At 38.4% G+C, this 22,994-nt stretch overlaps 1 protein-coding gene across 1 annotated transcript; it reads right to left on the minus strand.

Moving 5' to 3' along the window:
* Window positions 1-491: 491 nt before the first annotated feature.
* LOC122052313 (uncharacterized sugar kinase slr0537-like) lies at window positions 492-3,777 on the minus strand. Its single transcript, XM_042613783.1, has 8 exons — window positions 3,577-3,777; window positions 2,383-2,646; window positions 2,232-2,303; window positions 2,091-2,129; window positions 1,906-2,013; window positions 1,708-1,805; window positions 1,205-1,316; window positions 492-955 (listed from the first exon to the last, which is right to left on the minus strand). The coding sequence occupies exons 1-8, from the start codon at window positions 3,772-3,774 to the stop codon at window positions 707-709; spliced, it is 1,140 nt and encodes a 379-aa protein (XP_042469717.1). The 5' UTR covers window positions 3,775-3,777; the 3' UTR covers window positions 492-706.
* Window positions 3,778-22,994: the final 19,217 nt, after the last annotated feature.

The raw sequence follows: 22,994 nt of genomic DNA on the forward strand, positions 1-22,994 counted from the left end.
TCAACATAAAATATTTTAAATCTTCACGAGAAATATTATATGTATTGAGGATTAAAATTTAAAAATTAAATTATAATAAATTTAAGTTAATAAAAAATTTCTCTTGAATTATAATATTCAAGATAAATAATTTTAAATGTTTACACGATATAATATATATATTTATAATGTTTAAGAAATTTTTAATTTTTAAAAATTTTAAAAAATAGAGTCAAAATTAAAAAAAAAAATTAAAAAGGAATGACGGACTGTTCCCCAGCTGTTCCACAAAATATCATTACACTCTATATATAAGGCAAAAAAAAAAAAAAAAAAAAAAAAAAAAAAAAGCAACCATATCATCAGTCTCACAACGAGATGAAGATAAATGACATATCGAACAACTTCCTAACCATATTGATGCATTTGCATTTTCCTTGCACAGGTAACACTGACTATGAATCAAAGTGTTGCAATTTCAATTTACGGCTATTCACCCTCCATAAACGATCTCACACCAACCATTGATAGATTGAAATGAGTTAAACTGAGGATGCTTACATGACCAAGTTGATAAAGACACAAAATGGCATATCGCCTTCAGAAAATATAAACCTCTACGTCAAGTTCATCTACTTAGGAAGAGCCGAACAAATCACAATAAAATGAAGTGAGTTGGATAAATCGAAGGATGTGGCAAGATTGTGGTATATAAGCAAGAAAGTGTCTAATTCTTCAAATGAGGAAGCAAGAGACCCTTTGCCTGCATTTGCTTGTACATCCACTGCCAGTTCTGCTGTTTGACCTCGCCTCCAAGGGATCTGACAACTGAGCCACCACTGCAAGATCCCACCTTACAGCAATCTTCTAGTGGAAGACCTTTCACCAGCCCATACAAGAACCCACTTGCAAATAAATCACCTGCTCCAGTTGCGTCGACAGCATGCAGGTCTGTAATGGCTTGGACTCGAACAACCTGAAACATACAGAATCATAGAAAGTATGTATAGATTTCTGGCTGTCACATGTCCAATCATTCAACCTCTAATTCAGCAACAATGAACTGAAAAAGATGGTATTGTGCTTTGTTTGCCAGTAGTGGTACCAGGTCTTTGCAACTCAATGTTAAACTTCTGAATAAATGAAGTATTCTAAGACATAATGAAACCTGATGACTATTTGTGCCAACTCCATGAGATTGCCTCAGTTCACAAATAAGACGTACCTCGTTTCTGTGCATTGCTATGCATCCTCTAGATCCAAGCGTTACGACAGCCCATTCACAGTGTTTGGCCAAGAAAGACAGAGCAGACTCTGGATCCACTCTGGGTTCTCCACTGAGAAAATTTGACCAATATGAGCAGTTTGAGAAAACAATGTCTGAGAAAACTGATTTTTTCGCTAGATGTTTAACCAGTTTCAGATAATTAAGTACAGAGTTGAAAAAACTAAAAAAGACACTAAATGCCATTCAAAACTTTTTAATTTTATAGTTTTCACATGTAGATGCTAATGCCAATGGTCCAAATGGCACGAAAATTATATATAGTGCAAATAATCACAAGAGAATGGACGGTTGAATTAATAGAAGCAGTCCCTATTCATGAAACAATAGTATATCATCATATAACAAATATTTCTTGTCTTGATAAAACATTCACGGTACCAGAGATAAATCTGTTTTAAATTTAATACAGGCATGAAAAGCAAGTTATTTAATCAATTTACCTTATAAGCTCTCTAGCCTCATCCTCATTGGCAAAACAGAGATCAATATTCCCACTCTTGAGCAGGTCTATCAAGTGGGACCTGTAGTCTCGGACCATCTGTGTAAGTTGAAACAAACAAGGATAGAAATATGCGTTGGTAAAGTTGTTCCACAAGAAACATATCAAAACGATGTCTATGAAAAGTTTGTTTACTAACCTCAAAACTTGCCAAGTCCATAGAGACAGAAACCCCCTCTGCTTTAGCAATTCTAATAGCAGTTTTAATTTGTTCCAAATTTATAAATGCATATCTCAGGACCAGCCACTGGGTACATTAAAAATTATTAGACAAAATATTTTAAACTGTGAGCACATGTTTACTTGCATAGGTAAAAGGTTTACCTTTGCCCCTCTTAAATCCTCTCTATTAAGTTCATCAGCCTGATAGATATTCAAAGCCACAAGTCACACTATGTATAAGAGTTGTTTGACTTAGCATCTCCTTTAATCTTGAAACAAGAAAAATATTTAGGTCTTCCATACCTGAAGCTTCACAGCACTAGATAGGCATGGGCGCATGGTTCGATTCCCATCAGCATCCACTAAACAGGCGCACTGCAATAATACAGGAGAAATCAACACAAAGTTGTTGTAGAAAAAATTGAGAACTGGAGACAAAGTTCAGCTATCTCACCTGCCCAGTTGATCCATTTTTTATTCTCAATCTGGAAAGATTGACACCACTGAAGCTCATGCTATGGATGAACAGATGGCCTTGGTCATCATCTCCACAGGCAGTAATCATTCCGCTTGAGACTCCAAAGCCTGCAACCATGCCACGTATAGTATTGGCCACACTACCACCAGCTATAGTTATTGATGGAGGATCTTCATTGTCAAAAGGAAGAATATGAGCATTGATTTTGCTCAATATCTGATCTAAATCCTTAGCTGCAATCTACTTGACAGAAGTACATAACGAGTTATTCCAAGGTGGAAAAATCCACTCACATGCTTACAATTGAATAGCAAATAATACCTCAATTATCAAAGTAAAAAAGTTCGAAGTTCGAAGTTCAATAAGTCAACTAAGCAAAAATCAAAGAGGCTCCTAATATTTTCAAAATCATCAAATGAGAAACTGTCCCATTGCCTCTAATATTCATGTCCAAGTTATACTCCTATATACTGTTTTTTATTAGCTCAAGAATTGATACAAAGAATGTTCCACCCTTGATTGGGAAAGTAATTTACATTTGAAATTGTCAAGCTAACAGTGGATACAAACTGCTCACTTTTACTAGTTGGAAGCAAAAGTCACACTCCAGTTGTGCATGGGTAACAGTTTGATAAGTAAACATTGGCATTCGTTTCCATTAAAAGCAGGACAAAGAGAAGTTTACACCCCTTTGGTGTTCCCCCAATATAATTTTCATGCTTTACAACTCATAGGTTTAGGCCAATCAAGTTAATCAATCATTGTTTTATACATCGGGTAGGCTGAGACAAGGTACGAGCAATCACTCAACCAGGATTATAAACTGGTCTGGTTCTGAAATATGTTCGCAGGAAAAAGACTCCAAGAATTCTAACAATTCAACCAAATCAAGAAGACTATATCTCAAAAATTGGAAAGACGGTGCAGTGAGACATCACAGTTCATCCTTTATCAAGAACCCTATCAGACACAAGGCTAATTGTCGAAGAAAATGACAGTGCAAATCAGTAAAATACAAAATCTTAAACACGAGTACTCGCCCAGAGCGATCGATGCCTCTTTGGGGCTAAATTAAGGCATTCAAGTTCAAGTGAATGTTCCCACGGGGCGGATCATAAAGGGGAAAGCACGATGATACCTCAGAGAGAGAGAGAGAGAGATACTGGAAACCTGCTGAGAGCCGCCGCGATCGCCTGGAATCTGATCGAGGAGAGAGGAATCAACCCTGGCGATGTGGTCGACAAGCGCGACGGGCTGGAGGCCGAGGATCAAGGGAGCCGGCGGGGTAGAGGATATGCCGTCGTCATTGCGACGGAGGGTTAGGGCGAGAGCGCTGCACCGCTCTCCTTCCGCCCCCATAGATATCATAGATATCATAGTTTGTTATATATATATATATATATATATATATATATATATATATATATATATATATTTAGAGTTTTGATATGCTGGGCAACGCGCAGACGTAGCACCGCCAACTCGGTTTCATTACAAATAAAATAATTCATGGAAATTACTCTCTCACTTTCTCTCCTTTATTCAAAATTTCGGCGGCGCTTATTACCAAAAATAAAATCTCTCTCACCGCTCTCTCTCTCTCCCTCCCTCTCCCACCCCGCTCTCTCTCCCTTGCTCCCGGTCCCCTCCGGCAGCCGTCCTCCGGGTGACCTGACGCTTCCCCGGAAAGTTCAATATTTTTGGTTTGGCTTGCCGCTCCCCCTTCCCTCGATCCCTCCGTCGAAACTCGTCCCTCGCGCTCCCGGCCGGAAAGTTGCTCCGGCGTCTTTAATTGCAGGTCTACTGTGAGATCCTACCACCTCACTCCAATTTAATTTCTTAATCCACACCGTTATTACTTTGTGAAGTCGATATAAAAATAGCTGTAATAATTGTATAAAGATGCACCGTGGCTTTGCTCCCATTTCTAACCGTTGCATCAACTACTACGGCTGATGAAACCGTGCTTGTAGGATATAACTTGGATTGGTCGTGGTAGAAAGTCGGAAGGACTTATGCTACGACCTGGATGGTCGACGGCTCCAACAACCGCCTGCTCTCCGGTGGACTTTCATTTGCTGCTACAAGGTGTAACAGCTTCATGGGGAGGAAGCTGCTACAACGTGTAGCAGTTAACTGTGCATGAAGCTGCCACACCTTGTAGCAGCTACCTTGTCATTTTCTAGCAGAGTTTAACGTACTCGGTACTCATAGTTTTCATATTGTCTATATTAACCCAATTCAAAAATTATTTTTAAAAAAAATTTTCACTGCTTCAGCGCCTTTCTGCTACAAATTGATTGGAATTCTCTCTCCTTCGCTCCCTCCGTCTCCCTCGTCTTCGTCGAAGGTCGTCCGGCTGACCATTTGGGCCCCTGCCGGGAAAGTGAAAGGTCGGCTGCATCAACCGCTTGCTATCCGGTGGACTTTGATTTGCAGCTACAAGGTGTTACAGCTGCTAGGAGACGAAGCTGCTACAACGTGTAGCAGTTAAATCTGCGTGAATCTGTCACACCTTGTAGCAGCTAACTTGGTTAGTCGGATTTCTAGCCCCTCTATTTTCTAGCATAGATTAACACTACACTTTAGCCATAGTTTTCATATTGTGTATATCAACTTGATTGAAATATTATTTTTTGATGCATGACTTTTCGCTCTTTCAGCGTCTTTCCTGCTACAGGATGATTGAAACATGTATATACATTTGATTTTAAAAAATTTTAAAAATTTTTTATGCTTCTGCAGGGCCATGTGTTTAGGTTTGCTGCTACACGGTGTAGCAGCTTTCTAAACTAATAACTTGCTACACCTGTTTGTAGTTGTATATCATATTGCTTAAAGGCGCTGAAAAAAGTGATATATGATGCTGCATCGGCTTTGCTTTGGTTTGCAAAGCGTTGTAGCGGCTACTATGACTAATAACTGCCACACATTGTAGCATTTACATATACATGTAGCTTCCACAACTTGTTGCATTTATCCAAATTTATATTTCTTTGTTATTGTTTTATTTACCTTTAAAAAGTTTGTAAGTAACTTTCATGTTTTAGTAAATTATAATCTATTGGATGTATGTGTGTAGTGCTTACCGCTAGTAAAACTGTCAGACGTTGTAGCAGCATGCTACCTCGTGTAGTAGCTCTTAATGAGTATAAATATATTTGGTATTAATACGTGTGACCGGTGTGGCCTTAGCAGATCACGTCACGTCACCAAATTAGATTCTACATCGTATATCAGCTAATCCTCACTAATTTCCATATAGTGTAGCAGTTAATATGCGTTATGTGGAAATGATGGATCAGTGATATGTGCAACAATAACTTAATCCGGTGTTTACAAATAGAGTAATATATGGTAGTTGCCGCTACAAAATGTAGTAGCTACTTAGTACGAGGATAACACGTTATAGCACCCATACATTTCACTAATATAATTACCTGAGAAAGTAATGTCAAAACATTTACATTTCGAGGGCATGTTCAGATATATTTTGCACAATGTTCAATACCTCTAGGATCGCCTGTATTACTCTCTTCAACTTAGAGACTAGAGAGTGGTAGTACCTATCCTCAGAACGGAAAGGGCAAGGTGTTAGACTCTACAAGATTAGTGCAAAAATTATAAGATAAATATGCGTCCAGATTGAGTCATATAGGTACACAAAAACATGATTGTACCAGCTATAGATGCCAAATCTTCTTCATACGATTCGTCGTCGTTGGTATTATCCTTCTCTGTAGCATTTGATCTGGAAATCGTATAGTTATTTACTATATTGTTTTTGGATGATATAAATTGATATGCGCAGCTAAATATGTATGATCTAAGGCGATAACTAATGGACGCATACCTCTGCTGCAGTAAAGGACAATTGCGCTTGTCGTGTGAGACACCTCGGTGACCGCATTCACGACATAGCCTCGCTTTTGAGGTTGTTGTCTCTTTTGACGATTTCAATCATTTTCCACACCCCTTTGCCCTGACCAAAGAAGGGTCAACAATAGAGGGCCCCCCATCGATGCCTTGGTTTCTTTGACTTTGGTTGTCATTTTTACTGCTAATGTTAAGCTCTTGAAGTTTACTGTATATACAATCGAATTGATCATCCAACATATTTGTCCCCTTATCAGTTAAAGATGCAACATCAATAACTACTGAAGCTTTATAGGATAGCCTAGAGTGTCTTGCCATCAACTTCGCATCTGGAGTGTCGATGGAAATTTGCGCACCAAAGTCATAGATTGCCCCCACCTTGGCATTTCTTGTCCATCGATTGAGTATGTACTTATCAGGCAGTAGAAACACTTGGTTGATACGGAAAAATGCTAACATATGCCTACATGGAATACCCTCAAATTCAAATTTACTACAACTACATGATATGTAGTCTGCAAGTTTGTCATGTGTGAGGACCCTTGGCTTTGCAGATGAACCACTTTGAAAATTCATGACATGGTAACCCACTAAATCACCAACCATAGATGCTTATTGCACATAATAACCATGACTCACACTCATTTCACTTTGAAATTCCAACCATTTTTTTTGGTGTACACCCTGACCATTTGATATTCCATAGGCCAGTTTGTCTTTAACTTAGGTCGCTCGACCATATCAATATGATCAGCAACTAACTCATTGTGTCGTTGGTGTCGCAATACTCTATTAAAACATATGATAAAATCCATCAATGAGTTCTTATGTGATACATACTTCTTGAAAAATGAATGTGAGCTTTCAGATCGCTGACTGCTTGACATTCCAGTAGAAAAAACATGGTTAAAAAATAATGGGACCCACCTTTGTCTTATTTCATACATCAATGTTAACCAATCATTGTTCTCCAATCCAGAACACCTGATAACTTCTTCCCATGTCTTATCAAATTCGGCTGGGGATGAGGAGTTAACAATTACATCCTTTATCGTTTGATAGTAGTTGTGAAAAGTCAAGGGGGGTAATTTATCTTGAAATTTATTGAGTATGTGCCACAAACAATACCGATGCACTATTTGAGGTAAAACCTGGCCAATGGCCTTCATCAACGCTGGATCTTGATCGGTGATAATCACAGTTGGTAGACCTTTAGGCATTGCTTCAATGAACTTTGTAAGCAACCAAACAAACGACTCAGTTTTCTCATCACTTAAAAAGGCACAACCGAATATGATGCTCTGATGATGATGATTAACTCCTATGAAGGGTGCGAAAATCAACCCATATTTGTTGGTGTTATAGGTTGTATAAAATACAACAACATCACCAAAGACGCTGTATGCCCTCCTTGATACATGATCCGCCTAGAAACACCTAGTGAATCTTCTTGTTGAATCAATCTCATAAGCATAGAAAAAGGCGGAATTCTTCTCTTTCTCAGTCGCAAAAAACTCAATCAGTGTTTCAGCGTCAATTCCCTTTTGTTCATCCCTTAACTCTCTCTTAAAGTTTCTAATATCCCGTTCCGTGCAACCTAGAAACTCAAGGCCTCCGGAATCTATCTCCAATAATCGGACTTGTTGACAAGTTGGGATATTAGCTTCTGCAAACTGCTGCGTCAAAACTTTCTTGGCTTCAGAAACATGGCGATGTGAGCGGAGAAAATGCACCTTCGAAGGTGTTGAGAGTGAATGATTATGACTTTCCAAGAATTTAGTGACAATCCAATTTGCCCCGGTCTGTTCTTTAACAAGTGATAGTTTTGCGCTACATCCAGTCCTTACTTCCCCACGTGCTCTTTCCTTTACACTGTCAACTTGAGCAACTTTTTTCCATTTTTCATCTATATGTCCTTCTTTAAAGCATACAAATTATTTCCATCCAACTTCATTTGTCCGCTTATTCTTCTTACTGTTGCCTAATCTTGCACTAAAGCCGGATTCACGTGCATATTGATTATAAAACGCGAAGGCTTCCTCCAATGATGGAAATTCCATCCCAATCTGTGGTTTTCGATCTTCCCCCACTTGGGGATTATATACGTGAGGACCCTCAGAGGTGTCTGCCATTGCTAGAGGATGACATATTTAGGACTGATTGTAGGTATGAATTACAATCAATGATGATGACTAATTATGTTAAAATATTAGATTGCGGAAATGATTATATGATCGAAGATATAAGTATGATAATCTAAAAGGTGAAAATATTCCATCTGAACCCTTACCGTCGTAACCTTATTCCCAAAGTGAAGAGTCAAAATAACTTACAAAAGTTGAAGAATCGAAGGCGGAAACAAGATGTCGCAGTGAGGTTGTGGGGAGCTGCGACGGTCCAGACGGTCGAACTTAAGATGGGAGAAGCAGTTTCTATAGATTAGCTGATACACTCAGTAGCAGTTTCTATAGATTAGTTGCTATACATTTTCGAAGAAGGCACCGACCATGAGCTGCTGATTTCTTTAGCATTTAATTCGAATTAGTTTCTAGACATTGTAGCAGCTACCCCCTATATGGAGATGCAACTTGTGTATTGGTTACTGTCAATTCAGATTCTCTTTGTAGCATCTACTACATAATATATACAAGGAAACAATTAGTATGTTTTTCGCCTTTCCCAGATACCTCACAGAAATCAGAGTAATGACATCAGCTAGTTGGCAGTACTTGTAACTTGTTACAACTGTAACTGCTATAACAATAAGTTATAAGTTTTTTGTCAGCCGTAACTACTATATCATCACCTTAAGTATATTTACATTTCTCCGGCCCCATCCGTTGCTACATTGGTGTAGCAGCTATAATGTTGTAGCTGCTACAACGTGGACCTAATAGCTGCTACACTTTCTGCCTTCTGGTAGCTTGTTAAGAGGTGATGCGACACTATGTCGCAGTTCCGCCCGAATAGCTGCTACATTTTGAAGTAGCCAACGGCTGAACAAACTATTTTATACAATTAACATCTTAGAAATATAGTTTGAAAATAAATTTTTACAAACCATGACACCTCCAATAAATATACAGACGGACATGGTCTGTGTTGGTTTAGTTACAGACCAGTAACTGCTACACCTTAACGTAAGTTAAAATTATTATCACCGACTCCTCCCGGAGGTGTTAATATTGGAAGGGTAATTAAGTTCCTACAATGGTGTTTCTGTCTACCACAATGTAGCTGCTCCAGCGTGGACGTCAATTTTTGAGGTCACGTGCTTGTTCAAGTATGCATTAGTCCACTTGAATATATCAGTTCATGCTTCTACGATACACTTACGACACAAAATGAGAATAATAAAATAAAAAAAAATTCATGTGGTTAACAATATATTGTAGTAACTGCTATATAATGTAGTAGATACTTAGTACTTGGATAATAATGTATAGCACCCATACATTGAATTATTACAAAGACAAGAGCTAATAATGTTAATACATTTACATTTCCATTGCATCAGTGGTCATATATTGACCAGTGTTTAAAACCTCCAACAACACCTACTGCTCTCATACCAGCAACGTCATATTCATATAGGCCAAATATCATCCACATTCATCTCCATTCGGAAACACCCTTCATCAACAGTACAGAGTGTTGTGACCAGTAAAGTGATTGTATTATTTTCCACATGTCTCGCATCCTTTGTGACTGGCTGGGAAAACTTATTCGAGGCCATCATCCTCTCCCTACTGTACTCCAGCAGCCAAACCTCATCAACATACACGCATTAGGGCTTGACGATGGTGTTTGGAATGAGGAACTAATTTTACGAGTATAGAACCATAATCTAGACCGTGGAAGGATACATGACCGCTTTGTCTTGGCCAAAATGGGAGCTTGATACACCTCACGTCACTTGGTCGCGGATGGTCCAAGTTCGAGGAGGAGAGAATCACAAAGAATGTGCTCCATGACGATTCCTCAGGGGGATGAAGAAGCCCTTTGTTGCGCACACATGATTTAAGATAGAAGTGAGAAATTTGCATGATCATCCGCCTATCATCCACGTATGTTGATGAGAGCTAGACGATGATGATTGTATTAAGGAAATAGGATTTAACATATGGAACTGTACTCTAGAGTGTAGAAGGCTAGTTGACCGCTTTGCCTTTTCTGATTTGGGAGCTTCATGCACCTCCAGCTTTATATAGGAAGGCATGGATGGATTGACGGAGGTGGTGCCGAAAAAATGTAGGCAACCAATGAAACTGCTACTCATTACCCTTTGCCACATTCATGAACGTTGCAACCCTCAATTATACAGAGAAATCAGGTGCAGGCACGAGCCCAAACAAACCTAATTGACAAAGCTACTTAGAAGAAAACGAGGCAGGGGTCATTATTTATGCCAGATATGTATAGTCATATGGGTGATGGGTCTGCTCTGAGTGGTCATTCTAGGGTCGATGCCTGCTATGAGTGATCATTCAATAGACCCTCAAAGATTTATGCTACGATTATAAATTTTTAGAGCAGCTGCAACGGACATTAATGCCTAAGCATTAACGCCGACGTGGTACCTTTTTTTTTTACTTCTGCAGAGATACGTGGCGTTTTTTCTATTTACTATAGCATTAACACGTTCAAACTTATGAACGCGTTAATGCTGCAGATGGCAAAAAAAAAAAATTAAAAAATACACAATAACGCTTCACGCGTTAAAGCGCTGTAGATCCTCTAGATACGAGACGCTATTTAAGCAGCTAGGACCCTAACATCCTACAACGTGGAGTAGAGGTGAGTTATGCGTGGATATTTTGCTGCTACAACGTGTAACAGCTAATTGAAAGGTATACTGGTACAATGTAGAGCATTTACTTGATAGGTATGTCATATCATTTTAAGTTTTGTCTCCAATCTTATGCTACCTTATTCATTGTGGCCATGAATATAAAGGGTAGTTGGTTTTGTTGGCGCTATACTTTAATCCTCACAAAGGACACTTCATATAATAAGACATTTTAGACCATTCAATGAAGAAAATCCAGCTACTACATCACTAGTACTAAGCTGAAAATCCTCAGTCTTTAAATTACCTATATAAATTTATATAATCTTGGTTGTGTTAGGTTATTATATTTCTTTGGATAAACATAATCATTTAAATATAAAACTAATAAAAAAGTAAATAAAATTACTAATATATATATAAATTTTGATGAAAAAATTATATAATAAATTAAATAAAAAAATAATAATAAATTAAAAATCTTCAAAATTAAAAAAAATTAAAAAATATACATTAAATAAAATCGAACAAAAAGGAAAAATAAGGATACAACTGTCATTTGATAGTGAGAGAGAGGGCGGAAGAGGGGTGCGCTGTGAAAGCGGGAGGGGGCAAAATCAATCTACTTCACGCATCCACAACTGGCAGTCTGAAAAAGTAAGATTCGGATTTCCTTTCACTAGTCGTGGTTTATGACAAGTATTGCTTGTCACACCTCCCATAACTGACAGGTATGAGTGGTCATTTATGGATGTGACGGATGAATGGAAAGATGTCGTAGGTCACCTATACTCTATTTGATAAGTCTGTATACAAATGTATTTATGCAATAGACAGTGGGGTTTGTTAGTTACTTCAGCAGTAACGGCTATATCTTCTTGGATCTCACAAAATAGGATTAGTTCCTACACATTGTAGCAGCTAATTCAAATTAACTGCCACACGATGTGGCAGCCAATCCGTAGTAATTGCAACACAGTGCAGGAACATCTCTTTACAAGGTGGCAAAAAGGGAATACGTTCGCCCCCAACGCTCCCCCCAACCCCTCCTAGGGCCATCATGGAGAACTGTATGTGTGTAAAAAATGAACCCAACCCGACGACCCAACCCGAGTCGACCCAAAAAAATAAGGTTTGGCTTCGCCTTTTTCGGGTTCGGGTCGGGTTAGGGTTCGTGGGTTGGAGTGTTAAAAAATTTCGGGTTGGGTTGGGTCAGCTTCTGGTTGACCCGGGATGACCCTGGTTGACCAAACTATAGGGTTTTGTGAGTTTTTTTTGTGGCTAAATCCAAATTTATTTTGAAAATTAAGATGTTTTTATGTATATTAATATCATGTTTGTATGATAATGATGGAGTATTGAGATAAAAGTGAATAGGGTTTATCGGGTTGGTCGGATTCGGGTTTAGGGTTTAGGGTTGAACTCGGGTTCGGGTTGGGTTAAAAAAAAAACTCAATCCGACCCGACCCGACCTGACCCACCCGAATTGGTTTGTTAGTTACATCAGCATTAACGACTACATCTCCTGGGGGTTCACAAAATCGGATTAGTTCCTACATGTTGTAGCAGCCAATTCAAAGTAACTGCTACACGAGGTGGCATCCAATCCGTACAAACTGCTACAAAGTGTAGGATAGGCTTTTTATCTCGGCTTGGCCGAGTATTGCACCCCAGACGTCATGCCGGTAACAACTCATGTGCTGGCCACTAGACCGTCCTACGGGGACAAGGAGCACCTCCTTACAAGCTGATGATATTGCAACATTGTACCGTTGAAGCTGCTACAACATGTAGCAGCTTGTGGCTAACTATAAACAAATAGATAAAACGTAAAGATGGCCAAAAATGAGATCCAAAGTCAACATTTAGATGAGGGACTACAAATATTGTTCAGCGTAGACGAGGAAGGCTTGGAGTCGATAGTTAGGTTTCATAATAACATAAGACAAACAATATCTTAACAAAGAGTTTATTCAAACATTAGTGCGTAATTCATTCCCTTTATAGCAGTCACTAATGATACATTACAAAGACATAGGTATCGTCCTCCTTGGACACATACAGTTGTACTCTTTTTCTCCCGCCGAAAGGCAGCATCCCTATGGAGATGTGAGGCAGAGCTTCACAAAGAGTGATATTTTACTCATTATTTTGAATTACGGCCTCCTCTAATGCCCCATTGACTTGGGACAGTTTACGTCGTAGCTGCACAATTTTTGTTTGGTTCTTTTTCTCTCGAAAAAGGGCAGCTTCTAACTCCTTCCTCGCCTGGTCCCGTTGTTCTGTGAGAATCTTAAGATAGCCACAAACTACCTGACGTTCCATGGATAAACTGAGATACCTGTCACGAATATGTTGGAAAAATCGAGATTCAAAATAAATAAAGATATATATAAAGAACAACACGATGAAATAATACAAACCTGGAAGCATACAGATCCAGTGATATAGATGATCTTTCTGGTGAAGAAGAGGCACAGCTTGAATCCTCTTCCAAAGGGGGGTCTTTAACCCCACCCATAGTAGGTTGCGTCTTTCTGCTAAAGATAGACATGATCATGAAAGAGATGTAATGGGGACCAAATGCAAGGCAAGTTGGATGAGTCTGTCCAGTGAATCGCGTAATTATAGGAAAAAACCCCTACCAAACCCTACCGCTTCCTATAGAGAAGTCAAACGGACGTGTCTTTTCAAGTAAATGGGCCATTGAAACTCTCACTACATCCCATTACGAGCTGGAAAAAGATAGGACTATCTTACATATAGTAAATACAAGGATTAATGAACCCTCGGGTATGAATTCCTACCGTGCATGTATTGTCTAACGGCTCCTGCAACAGGTCGCATCTAAAAATATTTAAATCATACAATTAATTAGACATACGTTCTGTACCCACTGTCTAGTTGCGCCAACGTTCAGAATTTTATGCTACAAGGACAGATAACACAACAAAAGGATAGCAATTTAACATGTAGCAGTTAATGGCGATAAGTTGCTACACGGGGTTGCAGATTATTTGGATTAACTGCCACACCGTTTAGCATTGACTCTATTTTTATACTTTATGATCTAGCTACTACAACATCTAGCAACTACTGCAATAACTAGGACCACAAATGTAATAGCTAGGGGTGATTAAATTTTTTTCACATTTTTTTTCCATTTAAAAATAACCTAGTATTAATATTTTTATCAGCTATAGATGTGGTGCTACAAGTTGGACTAGCCAGCTTCACAAGACATTTAAAACTTAAATTGTTACACCCCATTGAATTTAACTACAATTATAGAGACACAGCGAATCAAAGACGCTACTTTTGTGAAAGTAATAAATTTATAGAGACACACCAAATAAATAATTGTAACATACCACATCAAGGTCCATTCATCCGTCACGTTCATGGAATGACCACTCATAAATGTTTTTATGAAAGCTATGACAACTCATAACTGTCATAAATCTTGACTAATGAAGACTCACAAAATCGGGCTTATCAGAAGCACAGCTGTGGCTGCGTCATGGTAAGGCAACTATTCCCATACCGAATAGAAAGCGACTCTGGTTTTCTATATAACACCGGCAGGGAGGCTGCTTACATGACCATCTGATTCCAAGATGAGTAGTTCAACTTGGATTTACGCCATTTTCACGACACCACCGTCCTCTTTTCTTTCATTGCAACTAGGCAACATATTCAAGTGTTTCTTTCATGCAGTAACGAGGCTCCATATGATTCTTGTGACAACGAACTTCTCCCAACCTTGACCAAATAACGTGGATAAGCTAAGGCGGTCTATCATCGCCCAACACTCTTGTGTTCGCAATGAAGACCCTTAGAGTTCACTGAGGAAATCATAATGGAGTAACCCTATGAATCGTGCCTCCACGAACTTCTCCCACGTCTCCCACAGGCAAGGAATTTTAGTTTTGTGAACACCACTATCAAAGGATCACCGTTCGTTCCTGCGTTATGGCCTGTAAGGGAGTGGTCTGACTTTTGTACAATCTTCCGTTTGTGCACCACAGAGCCTCAGTCATTCCGTCAGGAATTCTCTTTGATTTACAAATACATTATGGCATCAGCGAGTTTATAGTTACTATGGAATATCTGTAGCAGCTACTAATTAATGTATTAGTCCAATTATATTTCATTGGCATGTGGGGATATGTTTAATCGGTAAAATAAAATGGATTCATTATTCTATATCATTGTCAATAACTAGGAACATGGTATTGGTAAATCTGGTGCATGTTGTAGCAGCTACAATCTTATAGCTACTACACCAAAGTAGCAACGGGCGGGGTCTGTGATATGGTAATATTCACAAGGAGTTGATATTGTTCACGTAATAAATTTAATATTGTAAATAAAGCTAATAACGTAACACAAATAAGATTCTCTTGTAATTTGATGCTGCATATTGTAGCAGCTTACCGACAGTCAACTGCCACACTTTGTAGCAGCTAGTATTTGTTTACTTCTATCTGGCTTTGCATCATCCCCTTTTCCCAGGTGTAATAAAATATAAGTTATAAACAATTTAAGCTGCGACATGGTGTAGCAGCTTTTGTACATTAATTGTAGGCAGGAATTCAATACATGGTGTAGCAGCTTTTGTGCAACAAGTCCTTGAAAAGAGTCGACCTTTTGACTCGTCAATAACATGTGCTGGGTTTGCCTATAATTACTCATGTAACCTAATTTATAGGTTTAACGTAGTCACGTATCGTATTGGTGCTATATCTTGTTATCCTAGTACTGAGTAGATACTACATTATATAGCATCTACTGCAAGATGATTATAGACACTGGATAACCATAGTTTTGCACTTGTAGCTGAACCTTCATTTCCATATTACACATTAATTGCAACTGAAGGGGTCGGTCATATAAAATAATACTTTTGTCAATAAACAGGTGTAAAGTGATACAAATTTCAGTAGCTTATCAAGATTAGCTGCTACACTAAGTAGCAGTTAGTGCGGATCAGCTGCTACAGCTTATAGCAATATAGCTTAACTGTAGCTGCTGCACTTTGTAGCAGCTACCTAGGATTATCTGCTACAACGTGTAGCAGTTATGCTAGTGTTATACTTTATGATGTATCTACTATCACATGCGGCCACTAGTGCATTGCATGCCAAAACGTTGTCGTAGCAACTGCTGAGTAGAAGTATTTCACATTTTTTTTTCAACTTATTATACATACCAATATTGTAGCAATTTTTTCTCCTCCATTCCATAAACCGCATTAATGGCAACCTGATGGGGTGGTAAAAATTTAGTATAATTTATCACGCTACATTTTTAAAGTTATCTCCTACAAATTACAGCAACATCTCATTAGTAGATGCAACACTCTGTAGCAGTTATTGCGGGTAAGCATCTTCAAAATTTTTAAGCTTCTCACGATTAGCAGCAACAAGTTGTAGTATCTACTTCCTATCAAAAATATATACAATTGTCTTTTGCCACATTTAATATACATAATCTTTAGCTGCTATACAATGTATTATCTTCGTAAGGCATTGACAGCAGTATTACAAATAAATTAACACCACGAAGCCTAATTTTTTTTTGACTCTAATCAGTTTCACAATGCGTTTACAATCAGATTATCAATACCTTTACACCCCCACCTTGTCATTAATCCAGTGTTTGCTATTAAAAATTTTATGACCAACATGAAAACTAAATTCTCTCATTCCATCTTGTCCAAAATTTGTTGTCCTTCGATATATTATACTCTCAGCGTATCGCATCACAAAAATTGCACAATCTAGCCTGCAAGATAGAGTTAAAATCACACTGTCAATAACATAATTAGTAGCAGAGGATTGGACATGTATCAAATTTATGATTAAGCATATCTACTTACGATTTAACTTGTGTTGGCCCTGGGATCGTAGAAACCTCAAATTTTCTTGACATTAAGGAATGTAGCCTTGGATACCACATTTCGTAGTAAGGTGGGTGGGTCAATATTTTTAAAAAAATCAACCTGCACGAGTTTGAAGTTTGTAACCAATGCACACATACATCCATTACAATATGATTTACTCAACATGGAAGTTACTTACAAACTTTCAAAACTTAGATGTGTATAGTTGTGAGGATCCAAGTGAGTAGTAATGCAAATATTGAGCTTCTTGGAGGTCTATGATCAGTAGGTGCCAGTGATCATCTGCATTATTTAATGGACAGAATATATACCTGAGTGGTTTGTTGGTGTCAGTGATTGCTGCTAGGCCAAATGCCTCATATGATATCATTGCAAACAAATCCTGTGTATGCAGACAAACATTGTTGGAGGCATATATTGAAAATAAAAACTAGATAGGAGTAGTTGTTGTCATCCTTACATTAAAACCAACAGGACAAAATATAGATGACCAATAAGGGATGCCGGAAGTTTTGACTTCATCTACAATTACTGCAAAATATGCATTTATGCAATCACCATCTCTGTAGCCAGTCCAATCAAAGATACTCATGAAAGATGCCAAACCCAATGATATAGTTCCATTGGACCATATTGGTTTTGTCGTAACCCTACAAAAAACAATAAAAAAAAACCTTTACATTAATTTTGTTTACATCACCCCTCCTAATAGCTGCTACACTTAAAGCAGTTGCCTAAATTATATGTGTTATATAAACTTTAATATCAGGTGCAGGAGTAGATTTGCTTAAACACAATGAAATGTTTGATTCACTATTAATTAAGCAAAACCACTTCTAAGATAAATAACCTTGTGTTCACAATCAAATGGTATATAACTCAAGAAACTTCCAACTCACGTTAGCTGCCTCAGTTTCAACAACGTCTCTGCCACAACAGCATCTTTATTTTTCTTAAAATATGACTTCGATTGTTGAAACAAAATATATAGGCAAGGTTTCAACGTGAGTATTCAAATGAGAATTAAGAGTAATAGAAGACACATTTAACCAACCTAACCCGTACCTTAAGTATTTTGGATTTAAGTTGGGTAAGGGTAGACAAATTTTCATTTGATGAAGATGTGGCAGCTACATCAGTAGATGGTACATGGCCTTCTTGTACTTTAACAGGAGCCTCCCCAACTGCCTCTCCTTTTCCCTTGGCCTTCTCTACCTCATGCTCATCTTCAAAAATTACTCTTTTACTCCTTTTGGCCAAGTGCAATCCCTTAATCTCTTTGCCAATTGGGGGTTTCCTTCTCTTTGTAGCACAAGTCTTTGTCCTGGGTACTGGCCGCGTGGCAGGTAATGGGTGAATAACCTTGGCAAGCAACTGACTTTCAAGCTCTTTGATTTTCCTCTCTTGTTCTGCTATATTTTGCTCTTTTACCTTTATACTTCTGTCCTTCTCATCTATTATTTTATCCTTGGAAGCTAATGGTTTTTCTGCATCAGTGGCCAAAATTTTTTTCTCCTGATTTAGCTCACTTATTATGCGCTCCATCTGGGCAATGACCTGGTCCTTGCCCTCAACCACAGACTCCAGTCGAGATTTTTCTGCCTCCCAGGCTTGACATTTTGTACAAGCCTCTTTTTCCTCAACATATTCTATAGAAAATGGCTCTAGACCTCGATACAGCTTTTCCATACATTTTGCTGCCTGTACAGGAACTTGGTGGGGAATACCCTGAGCATCGACTGCCTCTTCATTAGATTGCTCAGGAATTTGATCAGCATTGCCCTCCCAAGCTAATTGTAAAAACCTCTCTGTAATTTGTTGATCTATATGCTCTACAATATCTTCTAGGGGATCGTTTGAGAGCAGGTGTGTCTCTAGGTCTGAAGGTTGCAAATCAATAACTATTTGTACAGGAGGTAATTCAGCGATCCTCGACTTTATTGTCTCCATGCGGGAGCCTGACCACTTCCATCTGCATATTCTTGGAAGGGCATGCTGTCTATAAGGATCCATTATTCTGACATGTTCACACATCCTGACCTGCAATACAATAAAAACTGTCAAAATTTGATACATTCTGGATTTATCTTATGAGACTATCATTATATTTAGAGACTTACAGCAAGGAAATGTGCGAACCCTTTGAGCATGGGAGCTTGCATTCCCGCAAGGCCCTCAAGTTTCACCCTCAGTGAAAGCATTGAACCAATGGCCCCCAGCTGTGGGCTGATATAGTCATATACAACCTTACACCAATTATATCTACCTAAATTGGCAAAATCATCTACGCAGTCTATTAGTGATTGTACTGGTAATCTAGATATGTTGCTAGTAGTAGTAAATAAAACACTAACAAAGAAATACAATATTAATAATTGACAAAACAGAGTATCCGTTTCAGCAGAGGGAGGTTGGTTGCTGAGGTTTATCATCTTCTTCTCCAGCTCCTTCTATGTACACTCCACATTATGGAAGTGTTGTAGAAATAGTGGGGTGGTAGCTGCATACTGTTGCAAAATAACTTCAGCGCCGTGGTCTGGAAGTCCAAGTATCAATGAGACGTCGTTCCTGGTGAAACTAATCTCCTTGTTATGAAAGATGAAGCATCTGGCTTGCACGTCCCAATTGTCAAACATATTTTGAATAAGACTACGAATATTTGCAATTTCAGGCATGGCTAATGCCCAAGCAAATGAGCTTCCATTGATCATCTCCAACTGCCGGTCGGTTATGTGGAGTGATGATATAAACCCCTTGAAGTGAGGGTAGTTACTTTTCGAGTGCACTTTCTTGCGATATGCACGAGAAGCTGCAGTTCTCTGGCTCGCCATTTAGTTCTGTCAAACACAAACATAAGCTCATAATGCTACTCACTTCCCTTATGTGTAATCTCTATATTATAAACCATAATATAAACCCCGATACTATTATTAGTAAGTAGTAACCAGACCCTAATACATTACCATGTCTATAATCTCTATATTATCAACCAGAATATGAAACCTGAGACTGTTATAAGTAACCATAATCTAATACATTACAAGTTTTATAATCTCTCCTATATATAACAATGTGACTAGTTGTGCTTAACATGAGTACTCTACACGTTGTAGCAGTTAGTGTCAAGTAGCTGCAACATTTGTAAGAAGACAATGGAGACTGTAGTGTTTAAGCGAGTTGTTTCATTTTGTAGCAGTTCAACGACAAGAGCTGCACCATGAAAGATATATATTTTTGTTTTAAACTTATTGTTCCCTCAAAGTAAACCATCTTTGGTGAGCAACTTAAAAACATTAAACCCCTAGCAGTTAGGAGACGGTTCTCAACCCTAAATATTCAAAATATCCAAGTAGCCGAAGCTTTGGAACATAAACCCTAACATATTACTTACAATGAAGGCGAAGCTTCGAATGACAAAAAGAACGTCGCAGAGCAGAGAGGTTGATTGATGAAGACTCCGTGGGCCACCAAACAACTATCGAAGCAATTCATTCGAAATATTTGTCACACGACGAGTTTAGGGTTAAAACTTTGATCTATGAGGGTAAAAATGTATTTGAACATTATAAATATATATTATCACAATAATTGAAAAACTAACCGAAGCAGCTCAGGTAGAGGAGATAATTTTAAAAACTTTTTTATTCATGTTGATAATCTATGTACAATAAGAAAATCATGGCTACCAACAATAGGACTTACGAATTTAGCTGGCACATGTTTTGCCAGCTACATGTAGATGTAGCTGCTACAAGGTGTTTAGTTATTAGCCGAGGTAGCTGCTACACCGCGTCGTAGCAAAGCAAATAAAATCAAAGGTGCTGAAGCATCTGAAATATTTTTAAATAAATTATTAAGCAATTTTAATTAAAGACATGACCAGTAAATATTTTTAGGGTTAATCTTTTTACAAAAATACTGCTACTAAAAATGGGCCTTACCGCATTAGCTGCAACAAATTGTGGCAGCTACATGTTGAGGTAACTGCTACAATGTGTAGTGCTTATTAGTCGAAGTAACTGCTTCAACGCGTGGCACACAAACAAGGCAAAGCCGATGCAACATTGCATATTACATTTTCACATTTTTTTAGCAAGATGAAAACTCTGCTACTGGGTTAATCTCTGCTAGAAAATAGGTCTGCTAGAAGACCGACAAACCAACATTATAGCTGCAAATAGAGGGTTAATCTGATAGTAGTGTTAATCTATGCTAGCAAATAGAGGGGCTAGAAATCCGACTAACCAAGTTAGCTACTACAAGGTGTGGCAGATTCACGCAGATTTAACTGCTACACGTTGTAGCAGCTTCGTCTCCATGAAGCTGCAACACCTTGTAGCTGCAAATCAAAGTCCACCGGATAGCAGGTGGTTGGTGCAGCCGACCTTTCACTTTCCCGGCAGGGGCCCAAGTGGTTAGCCGGACGACCTTCGACAAAGACGAGGGAGACGGAGCGAGCGAAGGAGAGAGAATTCCAATCAATCTGTAGCAGGAAAGGCGCTGAAGTAGTGAAATTTTTTTTTAAAAATAATTTTTGAATCAGGTTGATATAGAAAATATGAAAACTATGGGTACCGAGTACGTTAATCTTTGCTAGAAAATGACAAGGTAGCTGCTACAAGGTGTGGCAGCTTCATGCACAGTTAACTGCTACGCGTTGTAGCAGCTTCCTCCCCATGAAGCTGCTACACCTTGTAGCAGCAAATGAAAGTCCACCGGAGAGTAGGCGGTTGTTGGAGCCGTCGACCATCCAGGTCGTAGCATAAGTCCTTCCGACTACCACAACCAATCCAAGTTATATCCTACAAGCACGGTTTCATCAGTCGTAGTAGTTGATGCAACGGTTAGATATGGGAGCAAAGCCGCGGTGCATCTTTATACAATTATTACAGCTATTTTTATACCGATTTCACAAGATAATAACGGTGTGGATTAAGAAATTAAATTGGAGTGAGGTGGTAGGATCTCACAGTAGACCTGCGATTGAAGACGTAGGAGCAACTTTCCGGTCGGGAACGCGAGGGACGAGTTTTGACGGAGGGATCGAGGGAAGCGCGCGGGGGGGGGGGGGGGGGGCGGCGAGCCAGACAAAAAATATTGAACTTTTCGGGGAAGCGTCAGGTCGCCCGGAGGACGGACGCCGGAGGGGACCGGGAGTGAGGGAGAGAGAGCGGGGAGGGAGAGAGAGAGAGCGGCGAGGGAGATTTTATTTTTGGTAATAAGCGTCGTCGAAATTTTGAACAAAGGCGAGAAAGGGAGAGAGTAACTTCCATGGATTATTTTATTTGTAGTGAAACCGAGCTGGCGATGCCACGACTGCGCGTCGCTCACGGTCGTGCACAAAACGTCGCCCAGCATATCAAAACTCTCTCTCTCTCTCTCTCTATATATATATATATATATATATATATATATTTTCTTTTTTATTTTTAAAAATTTTTGAATTAAAAAATTAATTAAAATATTTTTTAAAAATTTTATTTCTAGGATTCATGCTTCCCAATTGGTTATAATTTGTAAGCTATTTTTTAAAAAAGATTTTACCTCTAAGTTTAGATTTTCCAATTGGGTTATAGTATTTAGTAAAAAAAAAATTAAAAATGAAATAAATTTAAGTATTTATGGAGTATTGTAATGTGTTTAGGGGATATATTCATGGATTAAGGATTTATTGTTAGTGAGAGCCCTAGAGCCAATCATGTGATGGTTACTTTTTGGACTCTTTGTATCATATTCTTGTACATATATTTCTGATATATAAATAAAGGCATTGTGATTATTATACTTGTGTGTATTTGTGCTATATAAATAAGTATAATAATGTCCTAGGGTAGTAGGTTCATATCTATATCAATCGATTAGTTAAATCGATAGTGAGATGATATAGAGAACACTACACTTAATTATTCCTAGTCAAGTATTAACATAGAAGGACAATGTTAATGCATTGAGACTAGCATGTAGGTCAACATGATGACTTGATCTCACAAGTCATGGATATGAGATATCAAGTTGACA

The sequence above is a fragment of the Zingiber officinale genome, chromosome 3A (assembly GCF_018446385.1).
Source record: "Zingiber officinale cultivar Zhangliang chromosome 3A, Zo_v1.1, whole genome shotgun sequence".
Classification (NCBI taxonomy): Eukaryota; Viridiplantae; Streptophyta; class Magnoliopsida; order Zingiberales; family Zingiberaceae; genus Zingiber; species Zingiber officinale.

What these genes read in the sequence shown, in the direction of transcription:
- LOC122052313 (XM_042613783.1), bottom strand. Translation starts at nt 3,774, where the DNA reads ATGATATCTATGGGGGCGGAAGGAGAGCGGTGCAGCGCTCTCGCCCTA. An exon ending in ATCGCGGCGGCTCTCAGCAG is followed by an intron (nt 2,647 to 3,576) that starts GTTTCCAGTATC and finishes TCTGTCAAGTAG; the next exon opens with ATTGCAGCTAAGGATTTAGA. An exon ending in AAAATGGATCAACTGGGCAG is followed by an intron (nt 2,304 to 2,382) that starts GTGAGATAGCTG and finishes GTATTATTGCAG; the next exon opens with TGCGCCTGTTTAGTGGATGC.